This window comes from Apodemus sylvaticus, chromosome 7, assembly GCF_947179515.1.
Source record: "Apodemus sylvaticus chromosome 7, mApoSyl1.1, whole genome shotgun sequence".
In the NCBI taxonomy this organism is placed as follows: domain Eukaryota; kingdom Metazoa; phylum Chordata; class Mammalia; order Rodentia; family Muridae; genus Apodemus; species Apodemus sylvaticus.
Genome location: NC_067478.1, coordinates 57,061,407 through 57,080,991, shown reverse-complemented (window position 1 = coordinate 57,080,991; position 19,585 = coordinate 57,061,407). Strand labels below are relative to the sequence as shown.

At 37.3% G+C, this 19,585-nt stretch overlaps 1 protein-coding gene across 9 annotated transcripts in view; it reads right to left on the bottom strand.

Moving 5' to 3' along the window:
• Tcf12 (transcription factor 12) overlaps positions 1 to 19,585 on the bottom strand; it is a 286,268-nt gene that overhangs the window by 164,702 nt on the left and 101,981 nt on the right. For 7 of the 9 annotated variants that reach the window (XM_052187848.1, XM_052187850.1, XM_052187849.1 and 4 more), the window contains one exon: positions 18,047 to 18,120. In XM_052187848.1, coding sequence (XP_052043808.1) covers positions 18,047 to 18,120 — 74 coding nt within the window. Of the gene's footprint in view, positions 1 to 7,669; positions 7,732 to 18,046; positions 18,121 to 19,585 lie in introns of all 9 variants that reach the window. The other 2 variants (XM_052187856.1, XM_052187857.1) reach the window with 1 other exon arrangement.

Below are 19,585 nucleotides of genomic sequence, written 5' to 3'. Positions count from 1 at the left end.
TGCATACTACACACTCACATCCAAGAAGACATTAAAGGAACAAAGACAGGTCTCACTACATCTGTGAAAAAAAGATGTTAATTCAACAAAAATGCTAGATTCTAAGGGCTAAGTAACTGTTGAGTCATTATAGCTTATAGATGCACATCACAACTTTCACTGTTTAGTTTTAATCTTCTGGGAATGTGAACTCTGAATTAAATGGGCTTTATATTTGTCTACTACAGAGCCAGTGATACATATGTGACAGATAATCAAGAAGTTTCCATGCAACATTTACAACATGGTGATGCTGTAAGATGTATTTTGGGAACCACAATCATAGTCCAATCTGTCAAATCCAAAAAGATGACAAAACAGAACAGCCCTGACAAAGGTCACCCCTTGGAGTTTATTTTTATCCTAAAAGCTAACACTGTACAAATACTAACTGACATACTACTTTCCAATGCACCTCAGTATTCTTTCAGTCACCCCTTCTCACTGCCATTCCTAGGTACAGTGTGAAAACAAGGCAATACAGTCTATATACTTTCTGAAATCAAGAAGCTGTACTAACTCTAGGAAATGCTAATTTTCAGCCATATTATTCATATAATAGAAAATAAAAATAAAGAAGTACAAAAATTATAAAGTTCCAGTTTAAAATTTAAAGCAATTAAATGGAGGGGGGTTGTTGTTGTTATTTGTTGTGGCTTTGTTTTGAGACAGGGTCTCTCTGTTTAGCCTTGGATATCCTGGAATTTATTCTGTAGACCAGGCTGGGCTCAAATTCACAACCTGCCCCAGCCAGGAACAATTAAACTATTTTTAAATATCTGTTTTAACCTATACATTTTAAAGTAAACAGTGAGTAGGATTGATTAAAAAAAATGAAATGTGTTTATAAGATGCTCTTCTAACTTTATGCTCACTTTATGTTGCAAGAAATTAGAAATGTTGGCTTTTGCTATAATAAGAAAACAGAGCTGAAATGATCAATGAGACCTGCATCTGAATTAACATGCAATCTATTAAAATTGTTATAACTCAAGATCCTTCTATTGATATACCTATATTATCAATCAATCAGTCAATTATTAGCAAAGTCTTGCTTATTCTATGCTCAAGTGGCTTTCCTATCTCAGTTGGAATACCAAGGACTTTTACAGGTATGTGCTCATCACCTTTTCACAACATTTTTTAAATCTTAATTTTCAGGGGGCCGGAAGGAGATAACTCAGTAGGTAAGAACGCTTACAGTTTAAAACTAAGAACCTAAGTTCAAATGCTTAGCATTCATATAAAAACAAAGCCAAGAACAACTTTGCATGCCTATAACCTCAGTACTATGGGTGAAAGAACACAGGAAAATTGCTTAGACTTATTGGGCACCAGCCAAGCTCCAGGCTGAGCGAGAGACTCTGTCACAAGAGAATAGGGCAGAGAGCGATAGAACTGAACACCCAGATGTCCATCTCCATCTACATCCTCATGCATATTACTCTCTCTTCTTCCCTCCCACTTCCCTCTTTCAATTTTAAAAAGTATTGTATGGGGCTGGCAAGATAGTTTAGCAGGTATCAAAACACATAAAAGTAATTACATCTAGTGCATGAATTAAATACAACCTAATCCACTATCAGAGGGAAACAATAACCTGTATCACATCTGCTTAGTTCAATCAAACTGTCAGAAAGTTTAAAAGCACTACATTAAGAGTAATATATTTGTGATTAAAATGCAAATAAATGGTAATTATATACCTTAAAAAGTAGTCTCTAATACAGGCATTTAGTCCCTCCCCCCCCCCACACACACACACAACAATAAGGCAGTTTTCAACATTAACAAGAGCTGAACTGCATCATCTCTTTTTCTGTCTGTTCTAAATTTTTCAATGCAGTGCCAATCTCTATCCAGATGCTAACAGAAGTGCTTACCAATACTTGTCAATCTTGTCTTTCCTTTTCTTAACCTTTCCTCTCATTTTCTTCTTATCTATCCCTTAGCTCTTGTATCTCACCACTCCCCCCCTCCCCCAAAACTCCCTTGGGTTTTCAAGACAGGGTTTCTCTATGTAAAAGAGCAATAGCTGTCCTGGAACTCTCTCTGTAGACAAGGCTGGTCTCAAACTCACAGAAATCAACCTGCCTCTGCCTCCTGCATGCTAGATTGAAGCTATGCACCACCATACCCAGAATTCTTGTATCTTTTATGTGTCTTCTCAGGTCATTTTAATCTAGTTATTAATGAAATTAAATGTGCATATAGAAGAATGGCTATTTATATATGTCTTGTTTCTATAACATATTAAGCACTCTACTATTCTAGGCTACAAGATGAATGAAACTATCCCTATGTTCAAATAGCTCACAGTTTGGAAAAAGAAACACACATGCAGAAGTGTGTGTGCACAAACTCATATACTCTCTCCTGAATTTCTAGGAAACCTAACTCATGTTACATCAAGGTCTCCAAGGAGTGATTAATATTACTAAATTATCTGTTAGTACAAGGGACAGGATAGCAGGACCAGGAAATTATCAAGTTATGGCTGGTCACCCCGCCAAATTTCAAATTAAACTTCCTATACAAAAACATAAATAGCACAGATGATCAAATGTCAGCACAGCTTCAAATGGGAGCATCAAGGCAAAAAACATGTCTGGACAGGTAGAACAACTTTTATGATTTGCTACAGGATACTTAAAGCAACTGAATTATATTGATAATTAGAAATCTTGTAAAATGGTAATCAGCATGATAATGTAAGGATCATTTCTACTGAAAGCTATCAGAATACCTCAATTCCCAGGTACCCTACATACAAAAAACAAAACCAATACAAAAATAGTCATACCTTCACAGCAGATCCTTATCTAACTAGCCCTTCCAATGTAGGTATACTATTTCTGACTAACAAGGCAGAGACACTAAAGCAAAGATCTAGGCGAAGTTATACCAGATTTCTAGACTACAGGAAGTATTAGAAAAAAAATATCCAACTCCTCCATTGGGGACCCTGCACTCAGTCTAATGGTTGGCTGCTAGCATCTGCCTTTGTATTTGTAAGGCTCTGGCAGGGCCTCCCAGGAGACAGCCATATCAGGCTCCTTTCCGCTGGGGGAACTGAAGGGGTTTGCAACCTCATAGGAAGAACAACAATATCAACCAACCAGACTGTCCAGCACTCCCAGGGACTAAGCCATCAATCAACCCAAGGGGTACGTACGTATGGCTCCAGCTGCACTTTTAGCTAAGGAGTGCCTTGCTGGGCATAGGTGGGAAGAGAGGTCCTTAGTCCTATGGAAGCTAGATAGATGCCCCAGCCTTCGGATTTGAGGGAGGCTAGGTGGGAATGGGCTGGGTGGGGAAGCATCCTCATGGAGGCACAGGGGTGGGGGTGGGTGGGATAGGGGTTTTCTGGGAGAGGGAAAACTGGGAAGGGGAATAACATTTGAAATGTAGATAAAGAATATATTCAATAAAAAAAGAAAAATAATATGTTAAACTGCTAAGTGTTTCGTCATTTAATACAGTAAGAGACAACTAATTCAAATATTAAAAAGAAAAAAGTATTATATGAAATGCAACTTAGATGGAATGGACACATGGCACAATTCTTAAGTTATCAAAGTCAAGTAATCTTGTTAAAGAAATACATGAAAAATCCTTTATTTATAGACAAACTAAAAATTGTCTCAGGCCTGAATTTAGTTAGGTCAAGGTGCTTGTCTCCAAGTTCAATGATCTCAGTTAGATCCACGGAGCCCACAACAAGTTGTCCACTGACTGACCTCTATACTACACATAAATATGTTTTTAAAAATTAAAAATCTGAAAGAGAATTAAGGCCCAAATTGTCTTCAGTACTAAAATCTATCAAAAATTTAAAATATATATATTATCAATTCTGCATAAACTCTTACAAAAATATAACTTTAGGCTAGCAATATCATGTTACTTAATTTTGAGAAAGAAAATACAAAAAGTAAAAGAAAACCCTTTCAGAGAACATAATTTCTCAGACACGAAAACCTGCAACACTGTAACAAACTGAAAACATAGACATAAAAATTTGCTCCACAACCGTCAATGCTACAAGATCACTTTTACATTAGAAAATAACCATAGTCATTATTCTAACAAGAACACACTATAAAGAAAATCTATAAGAATGGAACATAAAAAACAACAATATCCACATTTGTTAAATATCTTCACTGAATTAAGAAAACATGGGAATTTCCTTTGTAAACCAAGGCATGAAGAAAATGGTATCCAAACAGAAAATTCTCCAGAATGGACCAAAAAACAAACAAACAAACAAACAAACAAACCCCCCAAAACCCAAAAACACTACAAGTAGTAAATGAGTGTAGCAAAACTGTTAGTAAGCAAAAACCACTTGTAGACTTTACATATTAGACATGAATCAGAAAATGAAATTTTATACCATAACTACCAGCATCAAGAATTTTAAAATATTCAGTTAAGTAAACAGAAAATGTACAAGATTTATTTATTAAAAACTATATTCAGAAAAGTTAAAAACATATATACATCAAAAGTTCTAATACTTCTAAGACAGAGGTTACATACAGCTGACAAACCTCCTCAAAGAAGCTACTTTTTGAAGCAATAACGCACAACTGGTTAAAATGCAGAAAGGGCAACCCATCCCTAACTGAGACATCCAACAACACAACTCATATAACAGATGCTCTGGGAATATCTAAACAAAAGAGGTAGAAAGATAATAAGAACCTGAGGACCAGGAGGTCTGCTACAAGATAGCATCTTCTACATATACAGAGTTACACCTATGAAACTGTAACAATACAGTCCCCTAAACAAGACTTGCACAATGGCAATATCAAGTTAACATCCATCTCAACCACTGATGGGGAAATTAACAAGGCCCCATCTCTAAAGAGCTACAGACATTAACAAGAAAATGTCCATGCTGCATTGTCAACTTATAAACAAGACTATGATGAAAAAAATGGCTCCTCTTCAGTAAGGCCTCTGGGAGAGAGGAGACCCAGAGGAAAGTCTAGTCCTCACAAAGGAAGACAGCTACAGGTATTAGTTCCCTGAAGACCTGTTAGTAAATAAGGTACAGAAAGGTTTGTGAAAAAAAAAAAAAAAACTCTTTGATATTTTCCACAATGAAATCACCTTAATGCTTCAGATTATCGTTGAATACCACAAAGACAGCTGGTATTTTATTGTTGCACCATAAAACAACTTCCTAAACACCAAATATATTCTGTTCTCTGTACAAAGGACCATACTGATTATACTATGTTGTAGTGCAAGTCTGAAGAACCTCCTAGAGGTTGGTTACTTGATGGCCTACTGTATCAGACATGTTCAAAGGTGGGGCTTTATTTGCTGAACTACTGACATGGGGTAGAAACCTAGGAGGTAGGACCCAAGTAAAGGAGTTCTTCCTTGGGCACTGTACCTTGTCCCAGTTTGCATCAAGAAATTATGGAGTCAAATATGTCTTTATGCTTCTATTTTCACAGGTATTTTGTCACAGAGACAGAAAGCTGAATGAAATACATTGAAATAATTGTTTCACTTGACAGGAGGAAAGCTTGTGTGTCAGTTTACTGTGTTGAAGAGGAGGATTTTAGAATAACCATTAGAGTATGGTACAACACAAGTATGTAACAAGGAAAACATACTGATAAGGCTAAGCCTTCTGGCATTCGAAACCACCTTTTTGACTCTTACTTTACAAATGGCATACATATTTCAAATAGGTTTGAAGAAATAAGGCTTCTTTCCTTAGAATATACAACTCTATATTTTGTTGTAAGAATATAACAGTCTAAGAACTGGCTTACACCATTGATCCTGCCCCCAATAACCTCCAAATACCAAGAACTGTAACATAATAAACTTTTCCCAGTTTCAAGAACTCAAACAAAATTTATTTTTCATGACTAGGATTTCTTGTTGGATTTAAAAATCACAATAGCCTACCATCTTGTCTGGGACAGACTCTAGGACTTCAAAATTGTTGTCTTTCCAATAGAACACTCAGACTTTTAAAGTTCATAGCAAAGCTTTGTTTCAGAATGGATATATAACTTCTTATGTGACTAGAAATAAAAAGAGGAAACAATGCTAACAGATTCCAAATTGGTCTGTCTGTATATAAAAATGACTTTCTCTATTTAATTATTAAGGAAAAAATTCTTTGCAGAGAGGAAACTAAAAGATCAGAACTCAGTTTGTTCAGGTCATTTGACTGGTGCTACAGCTCAATTTTTACAACACATAAAATAATTTTTTGTAAGAAATAATGATAGCAGGGCTAGTGATGTGGTAAAGGTGCTTGCTACCAGGCCTGATGACTTTGAGTTCCATATTCAAGACACATATAGTGAAAGAACAGAATCAATTTCCTCCAGATGTTCAGACAGACAGACAGACAGACAGACAGACACACACACACACACACACACACATACAGAGAGAGAGAGAGAGAGAGAGAGAGACAGAGACAGAGAGAGACAGAGAGAGACAGAGAGAGAATGAGAATATGAATGAATATGAAACAAGGGGAAAAAAGGATGAATGCAGGTCATAGGATAGCCTTAAGATCTCTAGAGTATTGTTTCCTAAAGCCCTAAATGGTTAAGAATGGAAACACACACTTTAAAAAATCAACACAGTAAGAGGGAGGGGATGGACAGCTTCAGCCATCTAGCCTGTTTGCCATTCCTAAATGTTAATCTATCTTCTCAAATCCTTAATTTCCTTACATCCAAAAATAAAAATAATTTTGAAAATGGCTTCTTGGTGTGAAATTCTTGAAGATCTAAGCAACCACATATCAAAGGTAAGTCTGTAAACTGTACTATGATAAATGGGAACTCTAACAGTTTAATAAAAGTAACTAGTTAGTTATAAAAATGTGTTCATCTGAAATCTATCCTACATTGTATTTTCATAAGTAAGAAATCACTAAGCTAAGGAAAAACTAAAGAGACTATCAAGATTCATCAGAACAATTATAAAAGGGGATATCAAAGACTAAATTGAAATATACTTGAGAGACATCTGGCAAATTTGGGTTGAGTGGGTGTAGCCTCACACCTAGCAGAGCTATACTACTGCTCTACTAGTCTCCTAGACCTCAGTCACCCACTTACTAGCTATGAAGCCTAAAAATCCTAGTATAGAGAATTTTAAAGTCAATCTGTCCTGACAAGGATTGTATAGGCATATAGACTTAAGTGAAACTAACTTGAGGTGAGAAATTGACAAAAAAAAATATATATGCTTTTTAGAAAGATCAGTAGCAGAGCCTTAACAGGTTTGCTCTAAGAATGGGTAGGCTGAAAAAAAAAGAGTGGTTGTCTTAGAATGGTAGGCAATTTAAAACTATGTGATTTCTTTCAGCTTACAAAACATGTTGCAGAGTTTTAAAGATGCTTACATCTCATAATATTAAAGATGCTTACTTCTCTTAAGTAAGAACAGGCAGATGCCTCCCTGAACAGCACTAAGAGTCACAATGACTCCCCAGACTCATTTAAACCTAACCTTAAAATACACCCTTTCTCACCCATAACTTTCTTCACATCTAGAACATGTTGAAAGCAGCAGTTATGTAACAAAACAGAGATTAATGGGAACATAGATGCAATACATAGAAAACACTTACTTTAATTCTCTGTCCCTTCTGTCTTGCTTTGCTATTTAACTGCTTCATCTCCTGTTTTGTACCTGAGGTCAAGAGGCATAAAATACTATTTCAAAATTTGTGTGTCCTTTCTAATTAGTGCATTTAAACTTCCTATTCACCATAAAATCTATACCATTCCCCTTCAAAATATAAAAGAACAAATTGTAAACAGGTTTGAGGATAGATCTTCCTTGCTATAGGGAAGATGGTAACATTAAGCTCAACTATCTAAGTCCTAACAAATGGACACAAGGAAGGAAAGCTATTTTTAGCCTTTCTTCACACCCACACAAAAAACATTTTTTGTTTTTAATCAATCGGGTAGTTTTTAACACACACACACACACACACACACACACACACACAAAATAGCAAACCTGTTACAGCCTGAAAACTACAGAGAACTGAATTCTACAGTTACCTTTCTGTGGCAGGGCAGTGTTTAGAGGCTCCACGGCTCCCCAGCCACCTGGTCCTATCAGCGATTCCACAAGTACTACCACCTTTGGTAAAATTTCTTCTGGTTGCATTACTTTGTAATCTGGCTCCAATTCCCCTGACCCAAGTATGACTTCATAAGCAGATCTATTTAGTTAATCTTCCCAGATCATATTTCTTGTTAATATTTCATGTTAGACCCATTAAAGTGTTATTCCCTATATACAAGTCTATTCTTAATTGAATCTATTCCCAGAAAGATAGACTACAGTTTTCCTAGTAAAAAGTTACTTCTCTTACCCCATACTATTCATCTACTATTCATCTAAAGACAGATTTTCTATCTACTGAATTTAGTGATCTGGGATGAGGAGGTCTTTGTCTTTATGATCCCACCATTCCCTATTTCAAAAAAGTTGTTTCTCTTCCAATTCTATTCATAGAGATGCCTGTTCAACTTATTCAACACTTCCTCCTCAATTACATCTTTCCTGGTCAATAAAATTATTTAAAGTGATAAATATTTAGAGTAAGCAATAAAATTATTTTAGAAATTAATTATTTGCTACTTAATTATACCTCTAACCTTATTACCTTAAAAGAATTAAAAGCTTTAAAATGTAACATTTTAGGCAAATATGGCCTATTTCTAAGCATACTTCCTGAATTCTAAAACATGCATTTATTCACCTTTAGTCTTCCAAAAAACTTGGTGCATTTACCACCTGCAGAATCGTAAAAATGAGAGTGGGGGGGCATGCCAGAAAAATTCCTTACAGGCAAACAAACTAAGTCAGGTGTGAAAGTACAGGTATATAATCCCAGCTACTTAGGAAGGTGAGACAGGAGGACTGTAAATACAAGACACACTCTGGGCTACATAGTATGTTCAAGGTTAGAACAGGCAACTTAGAAAGATTCTACCTCAAAAAAAAAAAAAAAAGGAGGGTAGTGACAATGTCTGTCTGTCTTGAACATGTGTGTATATAGATGTCTTCAGAGACCAGAAGAGGCTGTGAAATCTCCTATGCCCAGTTACAAGTGCTTTTGAGCCACCTGATGGAGCTGCTAGGAACTGAACTCAGGTACCTTGTGACAGCTGCCAAATACTTTTTAACTATTGAGCTATTTCTCCAGCTTCAAATTAAGAAGTTTGAAAACAAAAGGCTGGGGATGTAGCTCAATAGTAGAACACTTTACCTAGTATTTGTGCGGCCCTGTGTTCAATTCCTAGTATTGAGGGACAGGATACATTTAATATTCTTACTGCAATGGGGGTTTTCTCATAACACTGTTTCCAGTGGAAGAAGAAGCAAGGTCCCTATGCTCTACTAGCAACTCCTAAGGCTTCTATGACCTGTAAACCTAACTAGGTCACTCCAAAACTCTAGCCAGTATAACCCCTTAGAGAGGTCAAAATGACCTCTGTGTATTTTGTATAGACAGTACATGAAGATATCCAAGGTTCTATTATCCCATATCTATCTCACAATCTACTAAGTGGCACTCAGCCAAGCTCTCCTACATGAATGAAAAAGATACTGAATGCCAGCTAAGAATGGAGAGAGCACTAAACAAAATTAAAGTTCCCTTTAGCCTCATCTGGCAGAAACACTACAGAAGCTTCAAGAGAAAACAACATCAACCTCATCCAGATAACCTTATATATTGGTTTTAGTTTTCATTGTTTGTGAAAACTATATTCTTATTTTACTTGTTTTTCTTCTACCCTTTATCCAAATTACACAGTCTATGGCTCTGTACACAAACTTTGCAAGACCAGCAACTCTAAACTCTTGATAAGTTTATATTCTTTCTACCCAACAGACTCTTTGTGACTAGCATTCTATAAAGTGAACACTGCTAAAGTTGTGAGTACACTCAACTCCCAGTGAACGAATGTACTGCTATAAGGAAGCAAAGGTCAGAGCAAGTACTACAGAATTCAAAACATGCCTACTACTCATCCCTTGAGGGAAAGTCCCTTGGGGCTCTTGGGAGAAATCGTTTAGCCATTAAGGGCTAGGCTTATAACCAAAAGACAAGTAACAAGTCCCTGAGATCAATCTGTGCTACATCACATACATCAAAAAGCCAAAGGACTTTTTTTTTTTTTTAAATCCCAAGCCATCAACACATCCCTCTGCAGGATCAGCACAGGCTAGAATGGTGTAGCCATTATTAGTGCCATTCCATTTCTATCAATGAAGAAAAGAAAGAAAAAAGAAGAAAGAAAGAAAGAAAGAAAGAAAGAAAGAAAGAAAGAAAGAAGAAAGAAAGAAAGAAAGAAAGAAAGAAAGAAAGAAAGAGAGAGAGAGAGAGAGAGAGAGAGAGAGAGAGAGAGAGAGAGAGGGAGGGAGGGGGGAGGGAGGGAGAGGACGGAAGAGAGAGGAGAGGGGAGAGGAGGGGAAGAGAAAGGAGAGGGGAGGGGAGGGGAGGGGAGGAGGGAGGAAGAGAGAAGAGAGGAGGGGAGGGGAGGAGAGGAGGGGGGAAGAGAGAGAAGAGGGGAGGGGAAGGGAGGGGGAGGGGAAGGGAGGGGAGGGGGAGGAGGGGAAGAGAGAGGGGAGGGGAGGATGGAAATGAGAGGGGAAGGGAGGAGAGGGGAGGAGGGGGGAAGAGAGAGGAGGGGGAGGAGGGGGGAAAGAGAGGAGAGGGGAGGAGAGGGGGAGGGGAGGAGGGGGAAGAGAGAGGAGAGGAGAAGGGAGAGGAGAAGGGAGGGGAGAAGAGCGGAAGAGAGAGGGGAGGGGAGGGGAGGAGGGGGAAGAGAGAGAGGGGAGGGGAGGGAAGGAGAGGAGGGGGAAAGAAAGAAGGGAGGGAAGGGGAGAGGTGGGGAGGGGAGAGGAGGGGAGGGGAGGGGAAGTTTGAAGTTGAGAAAATTAGCTCATTCAGTATCACAAAGCAAATTGTAAATTGTGTCAGAAATAGAAATTGACACTCCCCACTGACCAGCTAGATCAAGCTGACACTGAACACCTAATGACTCTGCCTCACCTGTGCTCACTTCCTGTGCTAGATGGATCTCTGTCTTCCTCCCTCCTTCCTCCCCTCTCCTTTCTCCTGTTTCCCCTCTTGCCTCTTCCCTCCTCTCCCCATCTTTCAACCAAAATGGCCTCAAACTTAAGATGTAGGCCAATTTGACCTTGACTATCTGATCCTCCTGAATCTTCTTCCCAAAGTGCTATAATCTCACAAAGGTGGTGGCACATGCAGTTTGTGTGGTGCTAAATTTCAAAACCAGAGCCCTGTGAAAGCTAGGAAAGCACTGAGCCACATCCCTCATTGGCTAGGAAGCATCATGTCCCAAACTTTTTCATCACCCGCACATCCCCTTACTTGTTTTAACGTTCTACTTTGCCTTTAGTGACAGACATGTTAGGACTACACAGGCCAGAGGCAGTCTCTGACCAGTCACAGGGCAGCCCTTCCTCATGTGAACAGTGGGTCTCCTTCCAAGCTATACTTTCACACTCTCCAAACCAGGTTTCTTATCTGAAAACCAGGGCAAATAATAGCAGCTAACACATTTTTCAGTTGTGAAAAATTCTATGATATGATAAAAACTGAGGAAATAAAAAGAACAAAATAAAAATGACTATTTTGTTCTGCAAAACACAATAAAAAAAAAACAGGGTGGGGGACCTGGGGAAATTTAGATGCACCCAAACTCAGTTCAAGTCAATGAAGTTTCCTTATTAAAAAAAAAATAGCAGCAATGATAAATACATACTCATCTTAACAGCAATATGTAGTGGTAAATATTTAATAAAGAGTTCCACCCCACCAGGCCTCTGCACCACTCCTTCCAAGTATCCAGTAAAGCATGACTGTTAAACTTGAATAGTTACCCAAATATATTGATGTATATAAAACTCCCAATTACATAATGCCAACTTACAACGATAAAGTCTTATCCCAATTTTTTAACCTCTCCAAAACACCAGAAATATGTCTGAAGCCATCTGGATATCTGCGCCTCCTTCTCTGCCCGGCTCCTCCTCCTCTCTCCCCTCCAATCACTGGCCTCTCACTGCCTCAATGTAAATGGATAGGAAATATCCTGCAACAGCAATATTTTACATGGAAAATGCTTATAACTTTAAAAATATTAGTCTACTCATAGTAGCTAATGATATATAGAAATTAGTTGTTTGTTGACAATGAATCTGTATAAACTTTTTCAAAGGACAATAAAGGATTCTCTCTATTTAAATAAATGAAATATTTCATAGATATAATACCCACTTTTATCTAGACAGAGGCAGGTGGATTTATGAGTTCGAGGCCAGTCTGGTCTACAGAGTGAGTTCCAGGACAGCCACGGCTATACAGAGAAACTGTCTCAATGACACCCTTCACAATAGCCACAAACAGTATAAAGTACCTTGGGGTGACTCTCACCAAACATGTGAAAGATCTGTATGACAAGAACTTCAAGACTCTGAAGAAGGAAATGGAAAAGACCTCAAAAAATGGAAAAACCTCCCATGCTCATGGATCGGCAGGATGAATATTGTTAAAATGGCCATTTTGCCAAAAGCAATATATAGATTCAATGCAATACCCCATCAAAATCCCAACTCAATTCTTCATAGAGTTAGAAAGAGCAATTCTCAAATTCATCTGGTATAACAAAAAACCCAGGATAGCTAAAACTATTCTCAACAACAAAAGAAATTCTGGGGGAATCAGTATCCCTGACCTCAAGCAATGCTACAGAGTAATAGTGTTAAAAACTGCATGATATTGGTACAGTGACAGGCAGGCGGATCAATGGAATAGGACTGAAGATCCAGAAATGAACCCACACACCTATGGCCACTTGATCCTCGACAAAGGGGCTGAAAACATTCAGTGGAAAAAAGATAGCCTTTTCAACAAATGGTGCTGGTTCAACTGGAGGTCAACATGCAGAAGAATGCGAATTGATCCATCCTTGTCTCCTTGTACTAAGCTCAACTCCAAATGGATTAAGGACCTACACATAAAGCCAGACACTCTGAAGCTAACAGAAAAGAAACTGGGGAAGACCCTTGAGACATCACTACAGGGGGAAAGTTCCTGAACAGAACCCCAATAGTGTATGCTCTAAGATCAAGAATTGACAAATGGGACCTCATAAAATTACAAAGTTTCTGTAAGGCAAAGAACACCATCAAAAGGACAAATTGGCAACCAACAAATTGGGAAAAGATCTTCACCAACCCTACATCAGATAGAGGGCTAATATCCAATATATACAAAGAACTCAAGAGTTAGACCCCAGAAAACCAAATTAAAAAATGGGATACAGAGTTAAACAAAGAATTTGCACCTGAAGAACTTCGGATGGCAGAGAAGCATCTTAAAAAATGCTCAACTTCATTAGTCATTAGGGAAATGCAAATCAAAACAACCCTGAGATTTTACCTTACACCACTCAGAATGGCTAAGATTAAAAATTCAGTAGACAGCAGGTATTGGCGACAATGTGGAGAAAGAGGAACACTCCTCCACTGCTGGTGGGGTTGCAAATTGGTACAACCACTCTGGAAATCAGTCTGGCAGTTCCTCAGAAAACTGGGCACCTCACTTCCAGAAGATCCTGCTATACCACTCCTGGGCATATACCCAGAGGATTCCCCAGCATGTAATAAGGATACATGTTCCACTATGTTCATAGCAGCCCTGTTTATAATAGCCAGATGCTGGAAAGAACCCAGGTATCCCTCAACAGAAGAATGGATACAAAAAATGTGGTATATATACACAATGGAGTACTATTCAGCAGCCATTAGAAACAATGAATTCATGAAATTCTTAGGCAAATGGATGGAGCTGGAGAACATCATACTAAGAGAGGTAACCCAGTCTCAAAAGATCAATCATGGTATGCACTCACTAATAAGTGGATATTAACATAGAAAACTGGAATACCCAAAACATAATCCACACATCAAATGAGGTACACGAAGAACAGAGGAGTGGCCCCTTGTTCTGGAAAGACTCAGTGTAGCTATATAGGGCAAAACCAGAACAGGAAAGTGGGAAGGGGTGGGTGGGAGAACAGGGGGAGGGAAGAGGGCTTATGGGACTTTTGGGGAGTGGGGATCCAGAAAAGGAGAAATCATTTGAAATGTAAATAAAAATATATCGAATAAAAAAAAGAAATGTAAATAAATTAAAATAAAAAGAATGTCTGGGGAAAAAAAAAGAAAGAAAGAAAATAAGAAAAAAAAAGAAAAAACCAAATCCAAAAAACAAAGACAAAACAAAAAAAGAAAAAAAAAAGAAAAGAAAAAAAAAGAAAAATAAATTAAAAAAAAAAAGAAAAGTCACTTTCCTATGGTCTATCATACGTCTACAAGTGTCTGACCTATCTATGAGCAAACTAAGCCTGTAAGCATAAACAGCTGTCCCCATCACTCAGACTATCATCTATTATGAGCTTCACAGGTTTTCATCATTGTTCTTTTTTTTTTTAAACAAAAATCTGTTTACTCATCTTAAATTTTTTATTTTTTGAAATTCTATATAATCATATAATTACATCATTCTTACCCTTGCTTTCTTCCCTCCAAACCCTTAATGAGCATCATCTTGCTCTTTCAAATTCATGGCTGTTTTTTCATTAATTGTTATGAATACATATATACAATCCTAAAACAACCTGCTAAGTCTCTCATTTGTTCCTCATATGTATTTCTTCAGTGATGACCATCAGGTATTGGAGAGCCAATTGCTCTTCCCAAGGGAAGAATTTTTTTCTACAATTCCCAGCATTCCTTAATGGTCTGTTTTTTGTATTGTGCTAAAGCAATAGATTTTCCAAATTTTGATTATATTTAAGTACAGCATGCCTACCATGCATAAAACATTGCTTTATGCAGAAAGAAAATCTTTTAAATCGTCATTTGACAGGAAGAGATGTGCTTTTCCAAGAAAGTAATGCATAACTGCAAGGGAAGGGAAATTGATGTTATTGATAATTGTTATAGATCCAAAGGAAAAATGTTTATTAATTACTAAAAGAGCATCATTTATTAGATGTATAAGGCAGCATCTCTTGCAAATGCATTCATTTGTTTCTGTTTAAGTAGACACAAACTTCTATAAGATGAATTCTAAAGACAATCACAGAACAGTGCATATCAGACACTGGCCATTCCATTTAATCCTTTTAACAACTTCATCAAATAGCTAACACCAATCCCTTTTTTCAAATGAGTGAAGTACAGTGAATTAAAAAAAAAAAAACCTGTCCAGAATAACACCGATAGTAAAAAGTAGGGAAAACCTGAAACTCAACCAACCATTAACACAGCAGTCAACTTGAACAATCCAATTTCCTGGCCTTTATACCTGGTACAATCTCAAACAGAGAAAATATTCCTTGCACTAAAGGATAAAAAGAGGTAAAAAACCTGTTGCCTGTATTTCTTGTAGGTCTGCACTATGTAACATTTAAATCTTGTTCATCTCTGGTGCTTCAACTTTGATAGAGTTTTAAAACTGGATCTTTCATATCATAGTACTTTCATGTTTGTGTGTTTATTTTGCTCAGACAGACAATGCATCAAGAATGCACAGACAAGAGAGAAGTCACGAGAGCATACACAACAGCAGTGCTCCTGTGCTCTAAGGCCTCAAGCCTAAGAGCATTATGTATGCCTATCGTTCCTTCTAACATTACCACTAAGTATCATGTCTGCTCCAATATCTCCCTCACAAAACCTCTTTGTTAAGTGAGTTTCTGTGAGTAATTCTAATAACCAGAAACTTAACTGCCTCTACACTGTGAGGGCTACTTTTCAGATCTAGTAAGAGCTGGAAAGGTTGCATATAAAAGGAACTTAGCGGCAGTGACTGGAAACAACGTTTAAGAGGAGTAAGCTGGGTACCTAGGAATGTGCCTAGGTCAAACAGGAAGCTGGCTGACCACAGAATCAGTTCAACTTTTCTCTACCACAACCTACACTATAAATAAGTTAACAAATACATTCAGAATAGAAGACAGTTTTCTCATGTGACCTATATATATCAAATAGCAAAAATAGCAAGATTTTCTTTGAGTGTCATCACTGGAGGCAAATATAATGTCAGAATGATCAATCTGATAAGTGCTTTAGATACATTGTTATATGTTCTCCTAAAATCCCATCTAACAAGCAGAAAAACTCAGGAAGCCTGAAAGTGAAGTAAATAGAAATTACAAAGGAATCATTTAATGCATGGACTCTAAGACAGTAATGAGCTTCTGAAGGGAATTTTTTTTAATATTTATATATACTATATTATAAATTTCTACTATAGAAAACTGCAATTTCAAATACATAAGCAAGAAACATACTCAAATACTTTTCAGAGAATCAAAAACTCTTCAGAATTGGGAGAAAATTGAACATCTACAAGTTTAAAATCTCCAAGATATAAAAATACATCCAGGAATCAACAGTAAAATCTAAATCCAGTCAAAGCACTTCACATTATGACAGCTATTTTGGCCACTGATTTCCACGATGTTAATAGAGACAGACAGTCAGCATCTGTCTATCTGTTTTCCTCCAAATAATAATAGTCCTTCCCCACATATTTAAATTAGAGTGTGGCCTAAGTAAACAGCAAAACCTCTCGTTTTCAGAAGCACTTTGATTTGACAATATCAAAAGCAAGCAGCCCAACTACATACAAGCCCCAACCGCATGCTTTTTTCTTTTTACTTTTTTTTTTTTTTTTTTTTTTATCATTCCACCTTTTTTTTTTATTATTATTCGATATAATTTATTTACATTTCAAATGATTTCCCCTCTTCTAGCCCCCCCACTCCCCGAAAGTCCCGCAAGCCCCTTCTTTTTACTTTTTAAGATACTTTGCTTTAAGAGTTAAATGTTCATAAACTTTATGGATGTTTGTCTACCTTCTCTTGGTTTCTTATGAGATGAAAGAAATGACTCATTCAGTTACACATAGCATATGGCTTGCATGTGAAATGACCCTGACAGATTCATGTGTCTGAACATGTAGTCTAACCTGGTCACAATTTCTAGAAATTAGAACCTCTAGAAAGTAAGGCCTCAGTGAGCAAGTTAGCAAGGAAGGAGGCATTGTGAATTACAGTCTGTTTCCTGACTAGTTGAGAAGTGAGTAAGCAGTCCCACACTGACAGTAGTCAGTCTTGCAGTGTCAACGCCACCAAGCCTTTCTCACCTTTAAACTAGGAGCCCAAAGAAACTTATCTAGAGTAGATTGTGTCAAGCCTTTTAAACATGAATAACATACAGTCTTTTAAAAAGAATCCCACTTTATAACCCTACCAGTGAACTAATGGCTGGGGAAAAAGTGTCTGTTTATGGTTTTTTTCATTTTTCTCTGGTCCCATTTTGAACCTTTACCAGAAATATTTGCTTAGTTTTCTTACTGGACAAGGCCCTAATCTTTACACCCTTACCCTTGGTGTAAACATTACATACTTTCTTTTGTTAAAGAAGAAATACCATATTTTACATCTATTTTAACATGGTTTCTAGAAATAAGACTACTGAGTTCCCAAAATGAACCTCTGGAACTCAGCTTGAGAAGGAAGCTGAAAGCTGGAGCTTTAAAAGTCACTACCATCTCTTGAAACAGGTCACACACAAAGAAATAGCAGTTTGATAGACAGAACATCTGATGGGCACTCTGAGCTCCTCCAGCATCTGAGGGGAAGCACGGTAGGCAAACCAGATCTAAATAACACCAAGAATATGTCTTTAGGTATAGGAGTTGTAATAAACCTCAAAAGCAGGGCAATAGATTAAATCAGCAATGAAGGCTGTGCATATCCTATCACATTTCCACAAAATAAGATAATCTTGATTTGTTATGAAAAGTTCATTTATGAAAAAACTCATTTACTCAGCCTAATAACCTTTACAGTTGTAACCAAGACTTAAGATAACTTACTCTAGATGAATCATAGGAGGGGCTTGGTTGACCACTTGTTCCCCAAGATGTTGTTCCTCCACGCTCATCCATACCTAAAGGAAGAAGACAGTAGACAATATAAATTCTAAAGACAAGTTTAGGATGGTTCAGATAGTGCATAAGAGAATGAAGTTCTCATGGCGGTGTGAGAATCACTGTGAAACTGGCTCTATCACACTTCTTGCCTAAGTAGCATGTAGCAAGGTAGTTTCTTCAGAGTTACTCTCACTATTATTTGCTAAATAATACCCTTACCCTCTTTATATCATGACATTTGAGAACGTAAATATTTCTTTGGAGACTTTCAAATGTATTTTTACATAAGTGTCTCCATTTTTCTACCCCTTCCACACAAACTTTCCATATATGAAAATATGAAGATTTCAGGTATTCAACCATAAAAACAAAGCTAGCCAAGTAATATTAAGCTTAATATATGCGTTTCTATCAGATTAGAGAGTTAATATTCTTAACAGAAAATAGAGAATCTCAAATTAGTTATTCCAATCTAACCACAGTGATGTAAGAGTGCACTGCAGTAATCCTGTGGTTAGAGACTCTATGTCTTCAAAGCTGTTACAATACAGATGCAAAGTAAGGGTCACTCTTAAAGGGGAACAAAGCATCAGTTGCCACCATTCTTTTCTGATGCCAGGCTCTGTACTTTCACCTTCCCATTAGTCCCAGGAAAAACTGGTAACCTCTCAATTGGTCATTTATCATTTTATATTTCAATCCAGCTATTTCTACATTTTCTACATTTAAAAATCCAGGATTTTCATCTTTGATGCCTAGGGATGGTATGTATTCCCCTAACTCTTTCTAAGTTATTTTCTATACTAAATATCAGTGTTGGCTTTCTTTCCTTTGTACTTGGGAAAAAAATAGCTGTTAGAAGTTTAGAAACTCTTTCAGAGTATTCCTAGAAATCGTCTGTAATGTAGGTGAGAATGCAGTGCTCAGGAGATAAAATGCCAAGACTTCTGTGGCAACTTGAGAGAGTCCAAGGCTGTGTAGGAAACAGCTGAATAGGAAACTGAACAAACATGAGTCAGGTGCCAGATCCCACAGCAGAATGTCTTCCTTACCAACTAGGTTCCTGGGGCCTAACTTAAGAGTTTTCTTAAGAAAACTGCAGGGCATAATGGTGCACACCTTTAATCCCAGCACTCAGAAGGCAGAAGCATAAGGATCTCTAATTCGAGGCCAGCCTGGTCTACAGAGTTGAACTGCAGGTCAGCCTGGACTACACAGACAAACCCTGCCAAACAAAACAACAATAACAAAGAAAAGAAAGAAAATGAAAAGAAAGAATAAATCTTATAGCCTAGTATTATAATTATTCTATGAATAGATTAGTTATTGTTAAATATTGTTAAATTTTAGAAATTTGAGTTCATCTTTGGCATATACAGGAGAAAGTATATATATTCGTATATACATATATATGAGGAAGGAGTTGGTACAATTTTCAATTTTAGGTATCTTCAGGGAGTTTGGAATATGTCCCCACAGGCA